A 25,695-nucleotide genomic window follows, 5' to 3' on the forward strand; every position below is an offset into this window, starting at 1 on the left:
AATATCATGATCTTGGAGGGGATCTTTCATTTTGTGGGATAAAAATTTTTACTGGGAATATTCAGACCATAGTTTTTGTACACATTTTAAAAGTTGCATGTAAAGGGCCATAAACAGCCTCTGTGGAAATGAAAGTTTGAAATGCTGAAAGATTCAAATATTTGTGAGATTCAGAGATTTATTAGATGTACAATATCAATAGAAAAAAGGGTTGTTCTCTGCAGATTACCTGGGGGTTTTTTTCTATTTGTTCTCACAAAGCATCCATTACATTTAGTCTTTTGTCTAATGTGTAGGTCAGCAATCTATAGTTCTGAGGTTTTCTCTTTTAAATTCTCAGTTCACAGTACTTGACATTTGACCAAGATTAGTCTTTGCTTATTTCAGTGTAGGTGATGACTTTATCAGAATCTTAATTAAGGGGCTCCAAGATTAAATTTTAACCTCTGTCATGCTGAGTTTGTAACATTCATTGACAAACACAGCGTATACTGTGCATCTTTTTAAGGAAACTTCTTTTCCTTAAATGCTTTGCGTTAGCAACATGGTCCCTTGTTAAAACAAAAAGTCTGCACAAGGAAAAGTGAATTGTGTAACTCCACTAGTATCATCCCTCCCTCAGTATCCCTGCAGATTAGTACTGCATCCTGCTGCTCTTCATACCACATCCTTAACTGTGTGCTGAGGGGTGGTGGTCATTCTTCTGCTAAGAAATGTCCTCTGTAACGGTCAAGTGTTGTTAAAATGTGGGGAACATGTCTAAAACCACTGCAGCCAGCTGTAATGAAGTCCGTGATAAACATTACTCTGATGTCATGCTCCTCACTGTAGCATATACATTTATGACAACCCCAAGGCACTGCATGACATTGTGAGGACACAGTAACTGAAATAATGAGTGGCCACTGTACAGTAACATGTCATTTGACAGCAGGGAACCTGTGTATGGTAAGCATGGTTCCACACAAAGATTGATTAGAACCAGATGGTAAAAACTGCATTGCAATTGGTGCCCCGATGAGCTTTCTGGCATGATTATTAAAACGGTAGACTGGTCTTCCTGAAGCATACACATGTTCCCTAAGGCACTTTCTGGTGGGGTCCAAGTTCCAGATGTCAGAATTGGGATGGAAATGGTAGTAGTTGACCTAACTGCTATATAGATGTAATTATATTGGTGATATACAGTACAGAGGTCACATACCTACCAAACTCCAATCAAGACAAGTGTTCCTGCAGTCCCTTTTCTGGTCCAGAATTCAGAAAACCTGCATTCAATTCCTGTCTCTACTATACACTGTCTGTACCACTGAAGTGATATCCTTGTGGGTAAAGGCCTAATCCAGTTGCTGTCACTGGTGAAATTCTCACTGACTTGCACAGAGTGAGACTTTAGTTCTTAACCTTCATGTTCCTCATCTAGTAAATAAAGAAGATATTTCATTTCTCCTAGAACATCTGCCTATTGTTTCTTTATTTAGACATAATGCTTTTGGACACAGACTCTTGCTAATTTGGGCCCTTCTGTGAAATTAAGGTCAGTAATAACCTGTGTCATCCCCAGGTCAAGTAACACCAGCATGTGACAGTCCAAATATCAGTACCTTAGGTTTCTAAAAACCAAGCATGCTCACCAATGGGTAGAAAAATATAGCTAAGAATTTGTCAGAGGCTTACATGATCATGCTGTGGCATGCAAGTGGTCCTGTCCTATGGTTAGCCCCCCAGTGCTTTTCCCATACCTTCACAGTCAGCATTACATCAGATGCCCAGAAAGAATAAGGATGTTTTCCTGCAGCTCACTGGGAACCTAGAGCAGCTCAGCTGCCCCAAGCATGTGGAACAATTAGACCATTCTCTGTAAAATGCTCAAATGATCAGACAAAAGTCTGATCATTGCAGCACAGCTGATACTTTGTAAAGCAGCCGTTCTCAGTAGAGCCAGATTAATGTGGTTAAGAATATTAAACTTACTCTTAGATAATATCTAGCACAAAGGCCCTCAGTCTCAGTTGAGATCTCTCTGGGTTACAGTGATATAAGTAATACTTAAATAATTACTCTGGGAATTAACTGATATTTAGCAATTTCCATTTTATTAGAGCATTTGCCCTTTGAAAGCTGAAGATGAAGTGATAGGTTCTGTAGGAAAATTCGATGCTTGTGGAAACACAACTGTAATTAACGATAACAGCAAGATCAATTGAGACAAAAATGTGATGAAATCTCATAAAAAGTTTACAATTAAAAAATATATATTTGCAACATTAGCGCATTTAAAAAGCATTTGTTTTGTTTGTTCTACACATTCAGCAAAAGTTTTAAATAAGTACTGGAAGAATTCTTTTTTTGTCCAGAACTGCTGAAGTTGAAATGATATTTGTAGTTCCTTCTTGAGTGAGACAATCCATTTTACTGGTGAGACCATGTATTTCTACAGCCTAGTAATATCTTCCAGCATGATACATTTTGTCTTACGCTACAGTACACAGTGAATAATTTTCCATTATAAGTAGGACTGTTTTCTCACTTCAGCAGAAAAAGAAATGCTTAATTTTCATATCACCAGCATTTAATTCACTTTGGGTCTATTTTTCATTCTAGCTAGTTGTATAAATCATGCCCATCTGTTTCTCTGCAAGTCAAGTGGTAGTTTTTATTTTCGAAATGTGTTCTTCTTTTTGTATATTGCAATACATCTTAGAATAATATTTTGCTGACCGACTGACTGAAAAGAGCACTAAAGAGTTTCCTTCACACCCATGAGGTTCACAGTAAGTACAAAAATTTTCTTCGGTCACAGCAAAACTGAAAGCAATTATTTTCAGGAATGCCAGGTTTATGCTATGCATTCACAGTCAAAGGCAAACTAGTTTCTAAATGCAAATGATTTAATATAGTCTCTCAGCTCTAGAAGAATGTATAAGAATAAGGAACAGAAAAATTATAGCTTAAATCCACATGGCAGCCTTCTGCTCAGATCATGAATAGACAGCAGAAAGCAAAATATACAAAGAAGGAAAAGCAAAACAAAAGGGAAAAGGAGATGCAGTTATTCAGCAGTAAGAATAGTAAAATGATTCTCAGGGGTCACTTATAATGGAAAAGTAGATTCTTTAGTTTCAAATGAAAATATGAATGGAACTCGAGAGGTTGTAGAACATCTTTACTATCATATATTATATCTGTTTTGACCCAACTTGTCCTACCTCTTGTCCACACTGATGGGAAAAAAATTCTTTCTGACCTTAGAAGCACTTCTCAGCTTGGGCTCCAGCTGCTCTACAGAGTAATTTTTCCTTACCTCATTCCCTTCCCATGTGGGAGACACTAGAGCAGCTAGTAGATATAGATATTTGTGATAATTTTCTGTCACATATTCAAGGGGGAGAGTACAGTGCGTCAGAGACATACCTCCTCCAAGGGTTGATCTTGGAAGGAGTAGGTTACCCAGCACACCCAGGTTGCTCAGAGCTACTGCTGAAGACATGAAGACGTGGCTTTGGCTTTGACTTTCTGGCTCCTGTTGCAGTCAGGCTTTCTCTTTCAAACTTACAGAAAAAATCAGTTGCTTTAATGAGATACTTCAAATAATATCACACATTGCTGAATAGCTCTCTTGGCAGCAGGCTACCACTTCACTGTTCTTCCATAAATATGAAAGATACAGAGGGCTCTCAGCCCTCTCTTTCATTCAGGAACAAGCTATTGGCTCCCTGGATTTGTGTTTTCTACTGCAGGGCTCCTGAAGCAAAGCCAAAGAATCATTCCTAAGCAACTCTGAACATAGAGTAGACTTAGTTTCATCTGTTTTGAGGCATTTTCACTTTATTTTCTAGCCTATCTTTCCAAGGATGTGAAGGTTACAAAATTACATCCTTTGGTTCTTCTTCTAGGTGGCTGGCAGGCAGCTCCCCCTGCCTCTCCATTCCCTTCTTCTCATTATTTTTGGTATTTCAGCCCCGCATAGCAGATGGTTAGAGATCACAAATACAACATCTACACTGAAATCTAAATGCTGATTAAAGATGAGAGACCCTATTGGTGCTTCCTCTGAAGTAAATGTGATCTCTTTAGTAGCATCTAGCTGGTCAATCAGCTGGCATGCCCTGACTGGCTGTTTAGCATGGACATTTTACCAGGCTATACAGCTGAAAGCTGAAAAAATAGCTTGAATTCATAAGAAGTGCTGGTGAGGGGAAAGCTAGGCTAACACCAGCAGCTGGAGAACTACTCTAGTATGAAGAAAGGATATGGGACTTTGGGATGTTGCTGCATGTACTGCAGGGCAAGCTAGGAGGACAACAGGAATCATTGCAGCAAGGCAAAGAAACATAAGGGTGAGCTGAGTGTATTGTGGTGAGAGTACTTCAAAGGATATACTACACACACTCAAAGGAAACCCAGCTTCACCAGTCCCACTGGCTGTAGATTAACTGCTTGGGCGCACTTACCTAACCAGGACTTAAGGAGTGGAAAAGAGTTGCTAAGCCACTGTCCATCATATTCGAAAAATCCTGGCAGTCAGGTGAAGTTCCCGATGACTGGAAGAAGGGTAATATAACCCCCATTTTCAAGAAGGGGAAGGTGGAAGACCCAGGGAACTACAGACCAGTCAGTCTCACCTCTGTGCCTGGCAAAATCTTGGAACAGTTTCTCCTGGAAAACATGCTAAGGCACATGAAAAACAATGAGGTGGTTGGTGACAGCCAACATGGCTTCACTAAGGGGAAATCCTGCCTGACCAATTTGGTGGCCTTCTATGATGGAGCCACGGAACTGATGGACAGCGGCAGAGCAGTTGATGTCATCTACCTGGACTTGTGCAAAGCATTCGACACTGTCCCACATGACATCCTTGTCTCTAAATTGGAGAGACATCAATTTGATAGATGGACCACTCGGTGGATAAAAAACTGGCTCGATGGCCGCACGCAAAGAGTTGTGGTAAATGGCTCGATGTCCAGTTGGAAACCTGTAACGAGTGGTGTCCCTCAGGGATCGGTGTTGGGACCGGTCCTGTTCAACATCTTTGTCGGTGACATGGACAGTGGGATTGAGTGCGCCCTCAGCAAGTTTGCCGATGACACCAAGCTGTGTGGTTCGGTTGATACGCTGGAGGGAAGGGATGCCATCCAGAGGGACCTTGACACGCTTGTGAGGTGGGCCGATGCCAACCTTATGAAGTTTAACCAAGCCAAGTGCAAGGTCCTACACCTGGGTCGGGGCAACCCCAGGCACTGCTACAGGCTGGGCGGAGAAGAGATTCAGAGCAGCCCTGCAGAAAAGGACTTGGGGGTGTTGGTTGACGAGAAGCTTAACATGAGCCAGCAGTGTGCGCTTGCAGCCCAGAAAGCCAACCGTATCCTGGGCTGCATCAAAAGAAGCGTGACCAGCAGGTCGAAGGAGGTGATCCTGCCCCTCTACTCTGCTCTTGTGAGACCCCACTTGGAGTACTGTGTACAGTTCTGGTGTCCTCAACATAAAAAGGACATGGAGCTGTTGGAGCGAGTCCAGAGGAGGGCCACAAGGATGATAAGAGGGCTGGAGCACCTCCCATATGAAGACAGGCTGAGAAAGTTGGGGCTGTTCAGCCTGGAGAAGAGAAGGCTGCGTGGTGACCTCATAGCAGCCTTCCAGTATCTGAAGGGGGTCTACAAGGATGCTGGGGAGGGACTCTTCCTTAGGGACTGTAGTGGTAGGACAAGGGGTAATGGGTTCAAACTTAAACAGAGGAAGTTTAGATTAGATATAAGGAAGAAGTTCTTTACAGTGAGGGTGGTGAAGCACTGGAATGGTTTGCCCAGGGAGGTTGTGGATGCTCCATCCCTGGCGGTGTTCAAGGCCAGGTTGGACAGAGCCTTGAGCCACATGGTTTAGGGCAAGGTGTCTGTTGCTGCGTTGCTTCAGCCAAGACTTGCAGAACTAAGCCAACCCCTGGCTTAGGGCTAGAAGATCACAGACACCAATATGGAGGATGACCAAATAGCGTTTTATTAAACAACAGCAGGTGCTTTATACCTTTCGGCCACACGGAAGTACCTGTTCTGACCCAATCAGAAGGGCAGGTTAACAAATTTTACCTTTTATGGTATTGTCCAGCCTAGCCCCACAATTCCCCTCTCCATGCTATGGGGCTTGTGAGAGTACCTAGGGGGGAGCTCTCTCTTTCCGTACATCGCGATATCTTCCGGCCGCCATACCTTAACTACCTACAGTGTCCCTGCCCATGGCAGGGGGGTTGGAACTAGATGATCTTAAGGTCCTTTCCAACCCTTACGATTCTATGATTCTATGATTCTATGAGTCCATGGTTTGGAGATCCCAGCAGCACTCAGGCAATTGAGTCTGCAGTATGGGCCTTCCTGCTATTAAGCAGGAAGGACTGAGAAAGCCTACCAACCCCAGGAGCAGCCCCAACCATTCTGATTCAAAGGGATCCCAGAAACCTCAAATAAAACAATCACTTTTGATTTTCCCTGCTCAGACAAGTCAAACTGGGACTAGACTGTGTACCTTTCATGCTGTGTGACTAAATTCTACCTGGCTCATTGCTTTTCCATTTCCATTTCATGGCTTGATTCTCCGCTATCTTCATTTGTGTAACTATATGGCTTCTTAATTTCCATGGATCTGAATTGAGAACACAGAACAGCAGAACAGGAAATGATTTTCCGGTCTTGCAGTATCCTCATCCTTCCCGTACACCTTTTCTGGCCAAAATTTAAGTTTTTTCAAAAATGTCAGAGGAAACAAGATAAAATCTATACCTTTATGCTGGAATAACTCTGTGATGTGAGCGTTCACACAGGATCTATATCACCACCTCAACATATAGCAGAGTTAATTTAGCAGGATTCAGATCCAAGCTTATAGCAGTTTATGAATGCATGATTTTTAATATACATCTAAACATACAAAATGCATAAACACATATCTATGGATCACTTCTCTGTATGATGTGTGATACAGAAAAATCTGCAAAAATGTCTTCCCAGCTCTGCCATCAAAAGCAGGCTTTTTAACTTTTCAGATTTTTTATGTATACATGTATTGCATGCATGTTTGTGTGTGTGTCTGTACATACATAAATACATATATGTACATATACAAAAATCTGAAAGTGTTATCAAAATTCCAAATATGATTACAGATGAGCTAAGTCAAAATGAGTGCCATTGCATGCAGCTCCCAGTGCAGTGAGGTTGGACACCTGTTCACCTCAGCTATCAGTGAAGTCACAGGACTACAACAACTCTAGCTCCACGCAGTTAAGGTGCTTTGCTGTTTGTGAACTATTTTATTCTGCCAGTAAAGGTAATCTGTCAGGGTAGTTGAATTATAGGATGAGATGGCGACTGCCTCACTGAGCAGGTCCAGTGTCCTAGCAGGCTGTAACAGCCCTTGGCTGGATTCATCAGCCAAAAGGGAAAGCAGCACAGAACAATTAGAGAGAGAGTTATAGACCTGCTGAGTTGTACTGATGGGCAGATAAGCTGCTGCATTATGCACATGTCCTTTACTAGATTAAATAATTAAGCAATAGGTGGACATCTCTTCCTTAGAGTTTAAGATCATTACGCGAAATTACTTGGAAGCATTCCTAGACTTGTAATTATTCTTATTAGATTTAATAGCATCACAGGATGATGTGGGTAGTCAGCATCTTTCCTGATGCAGTTCAAGTGATGGGCTCATGCTGTGTAATTTGAAGTCATATTACTACTTGTTATTATTTTTTTTCCACGTTGAAATATTTTGTTTTCAGCACTATGCATACATGCATCTTAATGCCGGGAAGTCTTTGTGCTAGCTGCCTTTCAACCAGCACTCCTTATTCACCAACATTTCACTTAAAAATTAAACACACCAATAAAATAACAAAGCCGTTGATCAGAAGAGCAGTCATTGCTGACTTGCTGTTCCTTGGTAATGGTCATCAGGCAAATATATAGGTATGATTTTTCTACACAAGGAATAAAAGAATTGTACAGGCTACTTATATTAAATATTATCCTTTGTTCCTTGGAAGAGAACTAAATCTATAATAAAATAATCACACTTTATCTCCAAAATTACAATATTCTGTCCAGTGCCTTAGCAACTTTGTAATGATGATACAAAGGGATTCTTTTTTCTTTACCAGTACTCACTTCACATTTAGCCAGAACTTGACTGAGATCCATCTTTATTGCATGGTAAAGGAAGAGCAGAGCAGTTGAATCTCCAGCCATTTGCTCAAATCAATGTGAACCTCTGCAGATGACCTAGAAAGCTCCAGACACCTATGAAAGCTACAGGTGCATCAGTGTCCTCTTCCTTTGTAAAGGCCTAACTCTCATTAAATTTGGAAACCATATGAGCATAGGAGGGGAGGAAAGAATAAGATTAAAGCAGAAGTATGTTTTTATCTCATATACCAGTCTATTAGTGACAAGGCTGTTTGCATAGCAACTGATGATGGTCACTTCACTCTTTCCAATGCATCTAACCAAGAAAGTGTCTTTGCTTATGGAAGATCTTGCTTTGTATTTAAATATCTAATTTTATTGAAAGTAGTTATTAGAATATGGTGAAGATTAGAGTCTCTCAATACATCAAAGGATTTCATTTCAATGGAAATGAATGATGGTTTTTTAGTATTAATTATTAATTTTCTAGTATTCCGTTACTTAAGAACTCAAGGTGCTTACAATGGAAGTTTAAGTGGAAAATATCTAGGTCATCTCTAAGCAAGTACAGTCCAGCACAGTGTTTTTCTTTAGCCCCTCTGAAACAATTCCTTTGTGTCTGCTAAACCTTCTTATAAAGACATTTTGGTCCACATGCCCTAGGACTCCAAAACTAATGGTGGCTATCACTGACTATGCAGTTGCTTTCTCTTTCTGAAAGCTTGTTCTGATCGGGACCCTGGTTCACAATTAACCTTTACCTGGCACTTAAAACAACAAAATATTAGGACTTATTTCTGTTCTTCAGTTTCTTCCTCAGACTAAGCAGCCTCTAGGCTTAGATCAGATTCCTTTTCTGTTTCTAATATACGGCTTGACCTCTAGTCAGTCCATCCATTTCCTTCTATGTTGTCCTGATTAAGCTTCCTCTGAAGCAATCTATTGAAAATCTACCTTGTATATGTGTTAAACCTCAATTTCAGGTGATTTTATGATCAGACTGATGAAATTATCAAATCTCTCTGGAAAAAATCCATTGCTTTCTTCAGATTTGAAAAATCTCTTGAGTATTGAGCATTTCTTTCACTCAAGGGTAACCCATTTGAATGGATCATCACAGAAATTCAGAAACCACATCTTTTCATCTCCGTACAGGATACAGGATTTTTCACATTACCTCATGTCACAAGGAAGCACAGGAGTTCTATATTCAAAGTGGAACCTATGGTTTAACACAAATGTACACAAAGGAACCCCACAAACTTCTCCAGATGATTACACAAGGTTTACAATACCTGTTTTGTGGCAGTGGAGCTGGAACAAATATAGAAGGGTGAGTGACTGTAATTCCAACACGAAAAATTTTATCTCCTTTGGTTCCACCCATGTGGAGCAAGAGGAATACCAAACATTGGTATGACATTTTAAGTGGCAGGATTCCTTACTGCCTTATCAGGAGAGGCATTGCTAGCTGCTTTCCTTCTCCTCTGTTGCACTCACAGACTTTGTGCCTCTTTTCAGTTGATTAGCATTTTGAATTTTGCCACAAGATCATTCTGTTTCTATAGTGATCTTGGCACCGCTAGTGTAGGCTCATTTCCTATCAGTCATGGTTTACTTACGTCAATGAAAGCATTATTTTCAACTGCGTTTCTTTCATTCCTGCATCATGTAGGTCATTATATTTATATGCAGCCAATGAGACCAGCAAGTTTCTAAAATTGCCAGAATATTTAGAACAGTCTGAAAACCGTACTATATTCCTGCTATTAATGTGCCATTATGTTGGGAAAACAGAGCATAAGTAAACACTAATTAGGAAAATAAGTAGAAAAAATAGACAATTTCAGCACAGCACTCAGAAACAAAAATCTAAACATTATGGAAGTTAAAAAGTCAGAGCATGCTAGTTTTACAGAGACAGAAGTATTGAGTCCTAAAAGCTATAGCACTTAGCAAGGGAACGAAAAAATAAGCAAGAAAACTTAGCAAGAATGAAAAAATAAGGCTAACTCTTCAGAAAATCCATTATTGTTGTTTTTGCTTAGTTGAAGTTGTGGCTATTATTTACCATAACGAGTATAGCACGGGGCAGATCTCATGTTCTGGTCTACCTTTTAAGAAGGCAGCTGTAAGTCAGATAAATGTGCTTTTCTAATTCTATGTACTGAAAATACTTCACAATTGTCTACACCAATCTGCCTTTTAGCCTTCAGTAGCGACTATAATGATATTTTGTTCTCTTGGATTATGAGTGTGTATGATGAAGGAGGCCTCTGTTTCCAAACAAGGAGGGAAGTCAAGAAGAATTTGTCACTGAATAGGACAGCTAGTAGATAAAGACAAAACTTTCCCTAGAAATAATTTATTGTTCTTCCAGCACAAGTAATAGAAAATGTACTGATGTAGTTTAGCTATGACTGAGTATGAAAATAAGGATGCTGTTCAGACAGTTTATTTAAGTATGTTTGACTTTCTCTGATTTTAAATCATGTTTTCAATAGAAGTATTGGAATTCTAGATTATATTGAGGCAAACCTTTGCAATGGAAATTAAAGCAGGTAGCAAATTTTCCATTTCAATGGAAGACAATTACAAAAATGTAAAGTTTTGTAGCAAGGATAGGTAGATATGAATGCAAGTGTATTCCTTAATGATCATTGTGCTCTACTTTTCAGTAATACGCATGGGGAAAAACAAGGCTAATGAGGGCTAAAGTTTTCATGGATAGAAATTGAGGTACGGCTACTGAATGTCATGTTTATATCACTCCAGTTAATATGAACCTGTGGAACCAACTTAAAACCCCAGAGAAGGTTGACTTTGAACCCGAGACCACCTCTAGCCCTGCCACAAATTTTGCTAGCTTTTTTATTAAAGGTTCATCCAGTATAAAAAGATATAAGGACTTTAAAAAGCTTATCCCCAAAGCAACATCTCTGACGAGAGGAAAAAGTTTTATTTAAGGATTTTCAGAACAAGGACCAGTTATCATTTGCATTTATATTTCTCTCAGCTGTTGGAACAAATGATTTCTTTCCTGTTGCAATCTTGTTGGCTAAACTGTGCAAGATTGGTTCTTCTTGTTAAATAATAGTGTAATCTTCAGCAAAGCTGTAAGAAAAGGTGAACTAGAGGGGACAAGTTTAAGGTCTTACTTCCTAGCACTGTGGAGCACTGAATTGAAATTTTTTATAGGCTGCATTTTTTTTTTTTTTTTTTTAAATATGTCACTGAAAAATACTGTACTGGGCTTAAGCAAATTGCAGGTTGGGGTCAGGTCTGCAGCTGATGTGCATCGGCATTGTTTTGTTCTTTTGGTTGTTCATTTCACACAACAGCCAAAGATCTGGTCTCCAATAAATATGAAATTTTATAATGTTTACTCTGACATAGTTCAAGGATAAAAAAGAAGACGAGATCACTCTACACCTAGAACAGCTCATGTTCAGATTCTCTAGGCTATGCATCCACAAAGTGGGACTGAGGCTTCAGAATCTTGCAAGGCCCTTCCACTGCTGCCTCCTCCTATGTTTTGCAAGTGAATTCCTAACCCAAGGTGATTTTTCTGTTGGATTCAGGAACCTCCAAAGCTATATTCTAGCTTGCTGGGCAATGAGACCCAGGTCTCTTGTGGATCTGCGCCTGAGAGAAAACGTTTCTGAAGACAACTGGATTAAGCATAACAATATCAGAGACAGACACTGAAGTGGAAATGAGATGAAGGTTTCAGTCTGTAACTAAGTGCAATAGCTGACTCAGGAAAACTTCTGATCAAATAATCATTAAAAAATCTAAAATCTAAGCTGTTTCTAATGAGAAAAATGAAGGAAGTAAAGAAGATATAAAATAGTAAATAAATAACTTGAGGCCCATGATTCCCTGTGTCAAATGACAAAAAATGCTGTGGAGTAATTCAAAGTAATATAGCTACACCTCAAAATGTAGAAAAAACAGAGAACACCAATACACAGCTCATTTCCTTTTTTATCTAATGTTTTCAAATCAGACAAGTGGGAGAAAAGACAAATACATTGATCAAACAGATATCAGGAAAAGAGGAGGAGGAGGTTATAAAGATTCATAAGATTGCAGCAGGTAGTCAAAAATCAGTATTATAAACAAGGCAGGATGTGAGTCACACTTATTTGGAGGTTGTTGTATGAGTTCTGTCACATAAACAAAATGTATTGGTTAGGCTCTAGCACAGGCACGTATCCTGAGCCACCCTGAAATTCATGGTTGCCATCATGCAGTACACCCTGGCTCCTCAGAACTAGGCAAATCCACCTGCTTTGGAAGCACTACCAAAGGAAAATCTCTGCTAGACGGAAAGATATTCCATATGAAAAATCTTACAGCAATATGATGTTATCAATATATTCACATTCATTATAAAATTACAGTTTGTTAGTTTTCTTTTTCAAGAATAATATAATTTATACATTTCCATGCTTGTAGCATGTTTTTGTGGAACAATCTTTTATTTTTTTTTTTAATAACTGATTTCTCTAACATACCACTTCATTAAAAAGACTACGTACTATCAGTAAGATGCTGTGCTTGAAAAAACAGGTTTCAAAAAATGTTCTCCTAGCTTTCATGAAAGAATATTTGTCACTATAAATAGCCAAGGAATAGTAAGCTTGCCTCACCTGTGTGTGCATCAAAATGACTGCTCCTCATACCTTTCCAGTTGGAAGGAGTAGAAAGAAACTCAGGCAGCGGCCTCAACAACTGGGCAGTCATATTTTGGAGCTGAGAATGGCTATGGACACAGCTGTGAATTTTCATGCTTTCTGGCCCCATTTAATTAAAACTGAATGTCCAGACTCTTTACTGCCTACTGGAAGAAGACAGGTTCAGAGTTTTTCTGATTTTATCAGTTTTGTTGCCTGCCTGATAATTTTGCTCACTAGCATGCGCTGTGGACATTTGAAGCAGCACACTACCAGTCTGACTAGTGTTCCAATTTTTGAAGCATCCTGAGGCAAATTGTCAGACATCAGCATTCACGACAGTTTTCTGCCACACATCCGTCTAAAGAGATGTGAGTCAGGAAACAGAATGGAAGCTTCACCCTCTATCATGTGCCTCATCTACAGGTGGGACAAACCAAAGGAATTCCTATTCCCTTTGCTGCATTCCACTCTCCCTCTGCACAAATATTAGTGTATTCAAGATGTTAGAGAAGGCATCCTTGTAAATACAAAGATTTTCAGCCACACAACCTCTTCTTAGTGTCTCCTTGAGCCTCTGCCATCCACAGTCCCAGCTTCTTTCTTCAACCAGAAAATTATTAGCACTTTTTCTCTTGCAGTAATTAATAAGAGTCTAATAATCTCTTTCTCTAATTTTCTTATTACTCAATTCATGTGCTGAGACAGTAATCTATTTGCTTTAGTGCTGGTTACATTTTGTTTCTGTCACTTCTCAGAACTTTGTTGGTTATGTTTTCACTTTTGGTAATGGCTTGATTTAGCATGAATTTCAACTTTCTTTGCACTAATGGAGTCTCTTCTTGGTTGCCCCAATTAATTTCAGGGGGTATAACCTGTCTCATACAGTGGATAAACATCCCCTTAAAAGTGGAATGTACCATGTGTACGTCCCATTACACTAATGATGATTAGTAAGGTGGGCAATGCTAGAGAAGGAAGAGCAGCTCTCCTTTTTCATAAATACAAGCCAGTGTCATGAATGTTATGAAGAAATTTATCTCAAGGACAACACTAGCAGACTAAACCTTGCCTCTTTCACAAGATTTAATTTGTTGAGTTGTTTGTTTCTACTTCCGTGTTGCAACGTGCAGCTGCTATTAAAGATTTCATTTTATAGCTTTCATATTCATATTCTAAGGCTCGGGTTTTTTTGCTCAGCTACTGACCTGAACACAAAATAAAGAGCTGGTAAAGATCAGTTCAGGGCTAGGCACTTTAATCAGAGGAACAAATGAAGCAAATTATGTTCTAGTTCAGAACCTTTAAACAGCTTACTGTAACCATGCTGTTGCTCAAATCCCCTTGCTGTAATTACAAAAAACCAGCACGACAAAAAGAAAATATTAGGCTTGGCACAGTCAGTCACCTTTGAACAATTTATCATATTCTGAATTTTCTGCAGAATAATAATGCTTGTCCATCAAAATGCTTGTCCATCAGAATGCAAAGTGACTTATCCTGTGACGTGTCTAATTGCATATTTTCAGGATCTTCCATGGAAAAGGCCCATGACAATAATTAATACCTAATGCTATAAACACCATTGCTTTGGGTGTTGCCTGGCAACCAGCATCCTGTAATCTTCCTAAGGGGCCTCAAATAAAGGCAGGAGAGTGATCCTTTCGTACCACCATGGGGGAGAACCAGCTTTGTTCTAGGCTGCTGCTCTGCTCTGGTTGTTTGTGGAGTGATCTCTGCAAAAGAAATCTCCCTTAAGAGGTTTCATTTCTAAAAAGCCTTTACAGATGCCAAACAGAAGCCAAACGCTGCACATGTGCATTTTTCGGGATACCTTTTACGATCAGAAATACAACCACTATCCTCTTGTCATCTTTCAATAATGAAGCCTTGTTTCCAAAGGAAGTGCTTCTGTGGTTTCATTTCTACTTCTAGTTAGAATAGTTTCCCCTTTGTGACAGAGTTCATTTTTTTTTACAATCAATTGTTTTTTTGGACAAACTACACATTAAATTTAAGAGGACTAGGGCTGTGTAGTGTTTTTGTAGAAATACTTTTGTATCTCAGTGGTATATAGAGTGGAGAGTAGAACAAATTTCACTGAAATGCAGTCTTTCTCAGGTGTGAAAGCATTGCTTTCTGATAGTGCCAATTTTTTTTTTTAAAGTGCCAGTTCATTTCCAGTGCAATCTCTTTATCTTGGCACAGGGACATCTAAATCTCGTTTCATTAAAGGTATATATTTACTCAGATGGTCACTTCAGTAAGAGGCTGGAAACCAGTTTTCCAGTGTTTCCTTTCTCAGTTACAGTTTCTGAACTGTTCCATGGGCCTTTGCAAGTTGCTGCGCTTTCTTTTATCTTTGCTTTTACATTGAAATAACTGCTGAAATATCTTCAGACTCAGAAAGATATTGCGGTGCTTAATTAGTAGCTATTATGTTATTTGATAGTCTTTAAGGAAAATTCACCAGAATCAGGACATATTTAATTTTGTCATAAATAATGCAACATATAGACAGTTTTAAGCTAACACATTCAGCATTATTTGAATAGAAAAGATACAGCAAAATTATAGTTTTAAAGTAATCATTTTATTGTCAGGACTGTGCAATATGTTTGCTAGGATCTGGAAGAGGTTAGACTAACTGATTGGTAATCCAGCCCTGTGTTTCTATGAATCATATTTTGTAGCTGTTTTAAAATAATAAGGATCAAATATTATGTAAACATTCTTCATTCCAAATCCACTGACTTTCCTTTTTTCTGCCTTTGTCCAGCAGGAAGATTATTCAGTCTTTTGAGATGTTTTGTAAAGTCATTATATTCATACAGATTTCTGGCTGCAGCATATCTTCTGTAGAGCTTTGGTTTTATATTCATGCCCCATCTTGAAATCTCAGAGGAAACTGGAAGGCACAGAAGGCAGGAGAGCCCCCAGCATCCACTGAGAGCTGATGAAACTCGGGATCCTAAGCACTATTTCCAGTTTTACAATGCAGCTGGTGCATACTCACTTTTTTAATTTCATTCCCTTTTAATTCCCAGCAAATAACACATTCAGGACCAAAGTCCCATACAATCTAAATGACAGTGTAAAACATCTCAATCTTGAGGAACATGCTGAGCAAAATTTTAATGAAAGATAGTCTTATGGATATTCAGAATTTAAATGGCACACTAAAGCCAGAATCCCTAATCCCTGACTTAAAGTCTTCAGTGCAGCTGTACATTGAAAGACGCTTGTGCTTGACAGGGAAGACTAGACAGGGTTATCTCCATACTGCTCTTTGCTTTTCATCTGTCTGTCTCATTTACATGTAAATAAGTGAGTTTTGCACATATACTGAATGCCACATGAATTACAATTTTGCCTTTTTTGCTTATGATTTTTTTTCCTCATTGAAACTTTCATCAGCACTTGTGTTACCCACAAACTTCAACTACAGACTTACATGAGTTGCTGGTCTTTAGTTCAGGTCACTCTGAGTCTTGGCAATATGTCCACATTAGTTCATTATATGGAACACACACTCTCAGATCTCTTGCCTTTTCACAGAATTATTTTTTAATTTTGAGAGTATAAAAACCATGACATTGCAAAAGTTGAATTGCACCAGTAAGAATGTGCATCGCTTTCCTACAGGCAAGCAGATTTGTTCCTCTATTCTAGCAAACGCTTGTTTTCCAGGAGAGAGTTAACTCCTCGGCACAATGTTTTCTGGTTTTTGTCAGCAGCACAGGAGCTAATTCTCCTGGGCTGTGGTTCTACGGTGTCAGTGGTGGAGCTAACAACCTATTGAAGCAGTTTTATTTCATTAACAAGGGAATTTCTCCCTAGTGAAGCATTTTGACACAAACAACATTTCATTACCAAGTCCCCATATGGAAGTTCAATCCAAGTGCTAAGGTAGTTACCACCTTACCGAAACTGATACTTCTTGGCAATGAATTGATTAATCTCCCTTGAGATTTTATTTCTACAATTACAGAGTAAAGGTCCTCTTGAAGCTGTTTTCTGTGCTGAATGTCCACATAAAATGCTGCATTTGCACAGTTTGCTCTCAGAGCAATAGCTGAGCTTTGGCAGAGAGGACAGCCTCCACTGTGTGCACTATCATTTCAATTCCAGCCGAGTTTCTTCTGAGATGCAGAGGTCCATTTTGGCAGTGGTACAGCTTCATCCCTACAGGGGGGCATTTAGAGATCCAATTTTGCTCATAGGATGTCCGCAACATAAGAAAATTTCAAAATGAACCTTTTGCATAATGAAAAGGGAGAAATGCCAAAACAGTGGGGATAGCAACCAATGGATTGTTTCTTAAAAAAAAAGGGGGGGGGGGGGGGGGGGGCCAGAAATATTCTGCAATAAAAATAAAGTGATTTAACAATCACTGTGAAAAATTAATTTCATGGTGTGGTGATCTGTGGGCAAAGAGTTAAATTCCAAAATGAGGTAGTGTACTTCCCAGCATTGCAGATCACTGCATAACTCCTGCCAGTGAAGGAACAAACTCTTCCACATCTGGCAGTTGCAGCATGAATTCCCCTGCCTCCTGCCACTACAGCCAATATGATCACAGCAGCATTTCTCCTATGTCCAGAAAACAAAAATGTGGTTTTTGCCTGGAACTGCTGATGCCTTTAAAAGTACATTAGTCATCATGCCAGCTCAGGGAAACTGGTTCTGAGAATTCTTGATTCCTGCACCTTCATTGCTTCAGTTAGCAATCTCTTGTGGATCTACTTCACATTCCTTACTGGTACCCATGAGAAGATGAGTGACAGAGAGGAATAAGAGGACTTCTAGCTTTTCCGAATATTTTCATACATTTTCAGTCTGATAACTGTCCTATACCTTTCCAGTACCTAAGAAGCTGTACCCTCTGTTTTGCCTTGACAGCAAAAGAATTATCATTTTCTTCCTCATAGGGAAACACATGAAAAAAATCAAATGTCCCAGTTTTCAGACGATACAGGACAGACTTGAAATATATTGATACTCTAGTAAAAGCTTATGGATTTCAGTTCCAGAGAGATCCGTGTGTGATCTTTTCTTTTTGCATAACACAGACTGCAAGACTTCTCTAAAAAAAACTTTTCAAATTCATAGGCTGTACCTATATTTAGTTTCTGGATTCCATTCTGGGCTCAGATTCCAAAAAGTTAGGCACAGCAAACGCTCAAATTTTAGATTCCAGTTGGAGCTAGCTTTCCCTTTTCATGTGTTACAATGAGGTCTCATTCAGAATCCTCCTGTTCAAGGTTAACTTTCTGAATTGTCACCTGTAATTTTTAGACATTCCCAGAACGTTACGCTATTGGCAGAATGACGTCATTCAAGGTGGACCCTCAGTGAATTCAGAAATTCTCAGAATTTCTCAGAATTCTCAGAAAGAGAAAAGCAATTTTCTCTTTCTATGTAAAAAATACTTAATGATCTTGAGTTTTGTCCTTTAGTATGATGTGAGGTTTGCAGTAGGCTCTATCTAATACTTCCTTTTATGTTTTAAACATTAAAACACAATTCATAAACATTCAAATAATCTTTCCTGAGATGTCAGAAATGCTGACACAGAGAACAGTCTATTTTGGTAGTGTTTTCCCTTCTTTTTGTCCACCAGTGCCTTTCTAAGCAGACTATAGACAGGTTTCAACTTTCCAGTCATGTGGATCATATCACTAGCTTATAGTAATATGCAGCACTTTTGAATTTCTGGTCAGAAATCAACAATTCCAAGACTTTCTATTTATTAGCTACACTCCTTGTGCATAGTCAATTAAAGCATCTCTTCTGTTGATGCCTACTGGAGATTCCATTTTGTTCTCAAGGCTTTGATTTTTATGTCCTTTTCACCTTTCTCTTTGATGTTAGTTTAACGTTCTCGGAAACAGCCAACATGCCTTCTAGAATATTGATTTTTTTTCCTATTGAATTTCACCCAGACAGCGGTGTGCCATCTTCCAGAGAAAGCAAACCCTTATTCACAAAACCCACACTAATGGTTCAGTCATCAGAGTTCTCTGTACTGCTTATAGGTCTCCAAGACCAAAGTTCCCTGAAGAGAAAATCAGTTCAGTATTTGAATTATGTTGTTTGGCTTGACTAGATGAGTCCTAGATGAGGGTGATGGCACAGATGTCTTAAGTTAGCGCTGGGGTGACCTTTGAAAAGATTGCGATGATACAATGATTAATTACTTCTTCTCAGATATTCATTATTCTGTAAAAATTTATCTTGGGACTTCAGCATCTCCTGCCTGATTTAAATTCAGATGCAGGCTTATTTTTTAGAAAAGGGTGAATAATATACCATTTTACATTTTTTATTTCATGCAAATGGTTACTAGAAAGGCAGTAAAGCCTCAAAACACTGTATGATTTAGATACATAGCAGTGTGTTTCCCTGCCAATGTAAAGCCAAGCCATGCATTTTCTATCAATCACAGCTGTTGTGTGCTAATGGAGGGAATGAGCACTGTTCTGTCCAGCAGCTGCATCCCGTAAGGTGTGGACATTTCACCACTATGTGCCAGCTCTCTAATCATAGGAAAAAATACATTTAAAGCTTGGTTGTAAGGTCTGCTCCTAGGCTTGGCCTTTTTTATGTCGCTCAAGTCAAATAAAACTGGAACAGCAGAAGAAGAGTTAATTGCATTCAGTTTGCCAGCTATGTGCTACTAGCAAAACAGCAAGCACCTTCCTCTGAGCAGAGCAACTCCTTTGCCATACATTAGTGATAAAATTACCTGTAAAAGCACAGGCAATTTCTTCTCCTAGAAGGACTGTGGCTTAGCCATGCACTAAAGTACAGTCATAGCAATGACAGTTCACTATGGGAGCAGTCACGAAGTCATGCTGTCCCTTTCTCTGAACTCATTTATTATGTGTGTAGATGCTAAGGGTTTAAAGCCAGTTCTGAGAGAGGATGTCAGCACCATACACATAGTGTCATAGTACCAAAGAATCATAGAATACCAGGTTGGAAGGGACCTCCAGAATCATTTGATCCAACCTTTCTAGGCAAAGCATGACTTAATCTAGATGTCCCAGCACCCTGTCCAGCTGCATCTTAAAACTGTCCAGTGCTGCGGAGTCCACTGCTTCCCTGGAGAGACTATTCCAATGGCTGATTGTTCTCACTGTGAAAAGATTTTTTCTCGTGTCCAGTCGGAATATCCCCAGAAGTAACGTGTGCCCATTCCTCCTTTTCCATGTGACTCCTTGTGCAAAGGGAGTTTACATATCCTTTGTAGCCACTCTTTAAATACTGGAACAAACCAGAGAATAAGTAAGACCTTTTCTAGTGATGCCGTACTAACAATCAGGAAAAAAACATTTCTTAATTTTAAAATGATACCAAGCCCAAAGGTGTTCTTCATGCAGCAAAACCTCAGAGACATTTGGGCCCTATCACCACCCCTGACAATGCAGCAACGATTGCTATGCAACATGAGAATCTCCTCCCAGTAGGAACTGGTAATGTCTAATACGGATTTTAGTGATCTCATGCTAAGTCTCACTGCTGTCATTAGTGGAGTGAGTGAAGAAACACAAACGTGCAGTATAGGCTCATAGAATTACAAAAATCAATAATATTTTCAAAATGTTGTGACTATTCATTTAATGGAAAAAGGAAGAAATATAGATCATTCCTTCTTCAAAAGCATGCCTGTCATCCTTTAGACCACAACAGCAGGTCAAACTGCTTCCAGCACTTGGATATTACTTGTCTGGGGGGCAGGCTTTTAACTGAAGTGCTGCTGGTCCATCTATCCTATTAATTTTTTGCTGGCTGAGATCTGAGCACCCCCATCTCTCTCAGAAATCATTCTAAATTTGTCTTCAGATGAGGAAAGACAGATCAGTTCTCAAGTCTGAGATGTAAAGCTATGACTAATCTAATATTAATTGTTATTTTGATAAATGTACAGTTGGTAATTGATAAAATATCAGCCAAACCAGAGTTTATGATCTCAGCAGAGCAAGAGATAAATGGTGCAGCCTTTGCTACACCATTGGTGTGATGTGGATGGAATTTAAAAAATAGTACTTACACAGTATGTTGTGTGCATGCTTTGCGTCAACTCAGTTAGTTAGAAAGTCACATAAGTAACTGTGATGGTCAGCAGATGATTCTAACGCAACAAGGAAATACTGGCAAGTATAATGGTAGACAGGACTCAATAAGAGAAAATACATTTTCAAACCAGGTTAAAACTTCAGTGTTTAAAACCATTTTGGAGAAGATTAAATATGACAAAGTCCATATGAAACAAAAAACTTCTCAGTGAGTTTTTTGGTGGCAAAGCACCAGGTACTCTTCAAAAAATATGTAAATTATTATGAGTAATATATGGTACTTGGCTGTCATTAAAGTAAGCAAGCAACAATATACCCTAAAACCAATTAAATGGTATTAGAGTATTAGAGTACTGGGAACTGAGAAAAACAAGTTGTTTTAGGCTCTGTGTCATCAATGGAGTTGCTCAGCTTCAGCAGTAGAAAGGATGGAAGCACTCGCTACAGTTATAAAAAGTGTAAAGCTTGAGTAGCAGGCAAGCTAGATGATTTTTAAGGAAAAAGGAAAACAATCCCTAAACTCAGAAAGCATCTGTTTGACTGGATTTTATGTGCCCTGTAATGGATCCTATACATTGCCTTGTGCTCACTCTGTTCAGTTGGAGTTTATTTCTACTAATTGCTCTTCAGTTCCCCTTCCAGTAATGTAAAGGGGAAAAAGTTCATGCATGTTTTCACTCACATCCTTAGGTACCTCATGCTTAGAACATTTGCTGTCTTTGACCTAGGGAAGGCATTGGCCCATTTCCGTCTGGTTGCGGTGCCAAGGGAGTTCAGCACGAACCTAGACCTGACAGCCTTGTGAAAGGAGGAGATTGGCAAGGCTCAGGTGAGCCTGCCCTTGGTGGAAGTTTTATGTGGCTGCAGAGTAAACAGTGTTGCAAATTCAGCTTGAAATGGATGTATGTCGGTTCCAGAGAAGGGTACATTTGGATTTGGTTTCAGTGTATAGCTCACCGGGTAGGTTCCCACTGTGGAGGGAAAGCAGTTCCTGAAGGAACATCCCGGGGAGACAGACAGCATGGCACAGATGGAGGAGTTCTCCTGTGGGAACATTTAGCCTGTGTAGTGGCAGCTTCAGCTCAGCAGCTCAAACCTTCCTCTGGAGGAGTCAGAACAGGCTTTGGCTTCGGTACCAGCTTGGAAAGGCAAAGGACAGCCCCGGGCCGCGGTGAGCTGCTGGGCTGCAGCATGCTGAAGCATTGGGCCTGTAAAAAGGTCCACCCTCACACAGGCTCTGAAGCCGCCCTGCCTTGAAAATAAGTCAGTAACCAAGGACTGGCGGCAGAAATATCCTCCCCCAGCCCCTTCACTGGGGTCGGGAAGGGAGAGGTGACTGCCAGCATCCCTATAAAGGAACGAGGTAAATAGATGCCTATCCCTCAACGGCTTCAGCTGGTTTAAACATCTCACCGATCAGGTGAGCCAAGCCCAGTATAAAAACCCTTTTTTTTTTTATAGCCCCATCCATAACCCTTCCTTTCATTCTCCTGCTCCCAAGCCGTGGGGAGGGGGGAGAAGGGGTCGGGACGGGACGAGACGAGACCGGCGCCTGCGTGGGGCCCGGGCAGCGCGGCGGCGGGGGCGCTCCCCTCAGCCACCGCTGCACGCCGGCAGCCCGCGGCAGGGTCCCACTCGCCTCCTCCGCCTGGCTCCGAGCCGCCTTATGGCGGACGGGGAGAGGGTGGGTGGGGAAACCCGAGCGCCCGCCGCCGGGAGTCGCTCGCCTCAGCCGGCGCAGGGGGCGGCTCGGCTGCGGCAGCCCCGCCTGCGCGGCACCGGAGGGGTTAAGCGGCCCCGTTGCCGGTGGCCTCGCTGCCGGCGGGGAGGGGGTTAAGCGCCTGGCGGCGGCGGCTGCCGCCACTCAGCTCCGCGCCGCTCTCCGCGCCGGAGCCGTTACAGCGGGAAGATGGCGACGGAGGGCGCGAGCGGCGAGCCGAGCTCTGGCGGGCGGGAGGACTCGTCGGCCACGGCAGCGGTAACTGGCTTGAGGGGAGGGGGTCGACCCAGCCGAGGCGAGGACGGCTGCCTGTGGGGATGGGATGAAGCGGCACTTGGAGACCTGCCTTCCCCGCTCCGACCCTCCGCCCTCCTTCTCCCCCGGGGCGGGACGGGGCTCGGCTGTGGCGGGACCCGCAGCCGAGCCACGTCCCGCCCCGGGGATGAAGAGAGAAGGACGCGGGGTCTCCCTCCCCGCTGGCCTCCCTGTTACCCTTAGAGGGGGGCGGCGGGTTCTCTCCCCTTTGTTCCTTCCCGCTGCCTCGGCGTGCGGCGCTTGCGGAGGGGCACGGAGGGGGTCCGCTCCCCGGTCTCACCTCCCTCACGCCCACCCGCCTTTTCCCGCCGCTCGCCGCGGCGAGGGCGGCTGCGCCCGCTCTCTGCGGGCGGGCTGAGGTGGTGACAGCGGCCGCGGCGGTGGGACCCGTCAGACCTGGGCAGGGGGGGAATGTTGATCTTTAACCCTTTGCTGGGCCCATAAGGAGCTTGCTGTCTCCTTCCTTCCCCCTGTGTGGCGTTCTGGGCGCTGGGGCAGCGTCTTTTTCGCCTGCTGTCCCCGCCCCGACCGCCGGTGTGTGGGGACCTACGGGCAGCTTGTGGCTCCCCGCTTAAAATATACGCAAAAGCCGAGCAGAACCCGCGCTCCCGGCGTGTCTGCCCTGCGGCTGGGTGAGGCGCCTGGGTAGGCGGAGGGATTGCGGTGGTGCTAGCCCTTCAAACGGTGTGGGGCGGCGGCTGCCCTTGCCGAGCCGGGCAGCAGAGTCGCCCCATCGGGCGGCCCGCACCGGTGGCGGGCCCCCGGCTCCTCGCCCGAGCTGTGGCAGAGCCCTCGGCCCCGCAGCCCCGCCTCGCATCCCGGACGCGGCGCGGTCAGACCCGCCTGGGCTCCGACGGGGGCGGAGCAGCCCGTGTCAGTCGCCGGGTTGACAGCCGTCGTGAGAATGCTGCAAGTGCTCGACATGCAAAGTTTAGGGCAGTAAAACCACAGTGGTGTACGTTTTGGTTTGGCGTCGTTTCTGGAGGTGGTGGCTCCCGAAGGAAGGAGACACTAGTATCTGTGAAACTGAGGTTATTGCTGGCCTTTTTTATTCTTATTTTGTTTTCTTTCAAACAGGCACTAATTCTTATGTGAAACCCTGTTCCAACTGTGCACTTATAACTTCTGCAGTGTTGTGGAAATTGAGTTTTACTTAAAAAAGTAAACCTCATGCAGTGAATATTTATAACATCCCTGTCTTTTAAAACCATGACATAACTATAACAAAAGTGAATATGATTCATAAAAACAGACTAATACTTTAAAGCCCTAGTTTTTGACTAAAATATATTTATACTAAATTCTTTAGTATACTTGCATTATTACTGCCTTAGGTTTCAGATTGAAAAAGTCGAACAAGTAGCTCACAATCAAGTAGCACGCCAATATGGTCCTGTTAGGCAGTGCAGTGTAAGCCACACATGCAATTTGGTATTCTCACAGTGGAAGGCAGGAGTGATAGCTCCACACTGCACACTGCTTTTAAAGTATGTTTTTAAAACTGAAGAGGTGCTATGAAATAACCTGTGTGTTGCTCCCTAACAAAAGTAATAGCTTAAGCAATAATGAGATATTTTATTAAGCTATTACTTTTAATTTGCCTTCAGTCATTAAATATTTAATATTCCTTTTCATCTTTTTTCCTTGCCATTATAAATGTTGTATTGTTGATTTCATTTTATCTCTTGGACAGGAAAGTAAAAAGAACTCCTCTGTGCAATGAAAAGATTTAAAAAATATATTTATACAATACTGCAATATTCCTTTTGAAGGGTTAGTATGAAAAGCTTATTTTCTGTCTTTAATATTAAGATACAGAATTATGAATTGGATCATCTTGCTTACTTTTAGGATGACACTAAGCATCCAGGTGACTGTCTTGTAAGTTATGCTAAACTACAGCTTAGAACAAAATACTGGTTTTGGTACAGTTTTAGGTTTTTTTCTTTATTTTTTTCCCTTCAGTTCTGAGAATTCTGATTGCAAAAATGGTGCAGTAAAAACCTGCAAGAATGGTATTTGTAATAGTGATATGTTAATGTGTAGATTTCATGGCGTAAGCAGATGTGTAACACTGGATGGTACGGTAGGGTTTCTTGATACTAAATGCTGTTATTGCATCTTAGTACACTATCCATAAATAGAAAAGTTCCTCCCTCCCTCCTTTTTTTACATTCACCAGGGAATTTGACTGAAAAAGTCTGGACTGTTCTATAGTGTGTTACATTTAGGAGCAGAGCTGATAATCTTGTCATTCTGAGTTTCCTTGGATGGAACACAGCATTTGGTAAGCCCACCACTTCTTTCCCACAAAATACTGGTATTTTTATCATGGTAAGGATGACAAGGAAAAATGGCAGGGGAGTGGTTCTGGTCCTTTTTCATACCTGCACAGCTTGATTGCACTGAAGCAGTGAAATTGTGTTGATGCAATTTCGGCTAGTATTGAGAGAAAACATATGTGTGTATTTTAAAATGTCTTTGAATGACTTCCATCTGCATAATGTCTATCAATAATGATTATATAATAGGAAGAAATAATCCAATTTGACAGTCTTTTTGTTGAAACGTTGAACATCAGTCTGCTGCACATAGGGGGCTAGCTTGTCACACAGCTTCAGTGTAGTTTTAACAAAGCCTATGAAAAGCTTATTTTTGCTATTGAAATAGCAAACATGAAGTTTGCTAAAATGATTCAGTAAAATTTCTGGGTTTGATTTTGCTTGACC

The 25,695-nt window shown here is 41.2% G+C and overlaps 1 protein-coding gene and 1 long non-coding RNA gene across 6 annotated transcripts in view; one reads left to right on the plus strand and one right to left on the minus strand.

Annotated features, from left to right (window-relative positions):
* Window positions 1–2,730: 2,730 nt before the first annotated feature.
* CTTNBP2 (cortactin binding protein 2) overlaps window positions 2,731–25,695 on the plus strand; it is a 107,482-nt gene continuing 84,517 nt past the window's right edge. For 4 of the 5 annotated variants that reach the window (XR_003990560.1, XM_030479508.1, XM_030479511.1 and 1 more), the window contains exon 1: window positions 22,662–22,909. Coding sequence is in view for 4 of the 5 variants with exons in the window: in XM_030479508.1 (XP_030335368.1) it covers window positions 22,841–22,909 (69 nt within the window). In the remaining variant the exon portion in view is untranslated. Of the gene's footprint in view, window positions 2,775–22,661; window positions 22,910–25,695 lie in introns of those variants that run through there. The other variant, XM_030479509.1, reaches the window with a different exon arrangement.
* Window positions 15,425–23,225, minus strand: LOC115605277. Its single transcript, XR_003990561.1, has 3 exons — window positions 23,144–23,225; window positions 21,889–21,975; window positions 15,425–20,119 (listed from the first exon to the last, which is right to left on the minus strand). It is a non-coding gene; the product is annotated as an uncharacterized LOC115605277 (long non-coding RNA).

The sequence above is a fragment of the Strigops habroptila genome, chromosome 3, assembly GCF_004027225.2.
Source record: "Strigops habroptila isolate Jane chromosome 3, bStrHab1.2.pri, whole genome shotgun sequence".
Lineage (NCBI taxonomy): Eukaryota > Metazoa > Chordata > Aves > Psittaciformes > Psittacidae > Strigops > Strigops habroptila.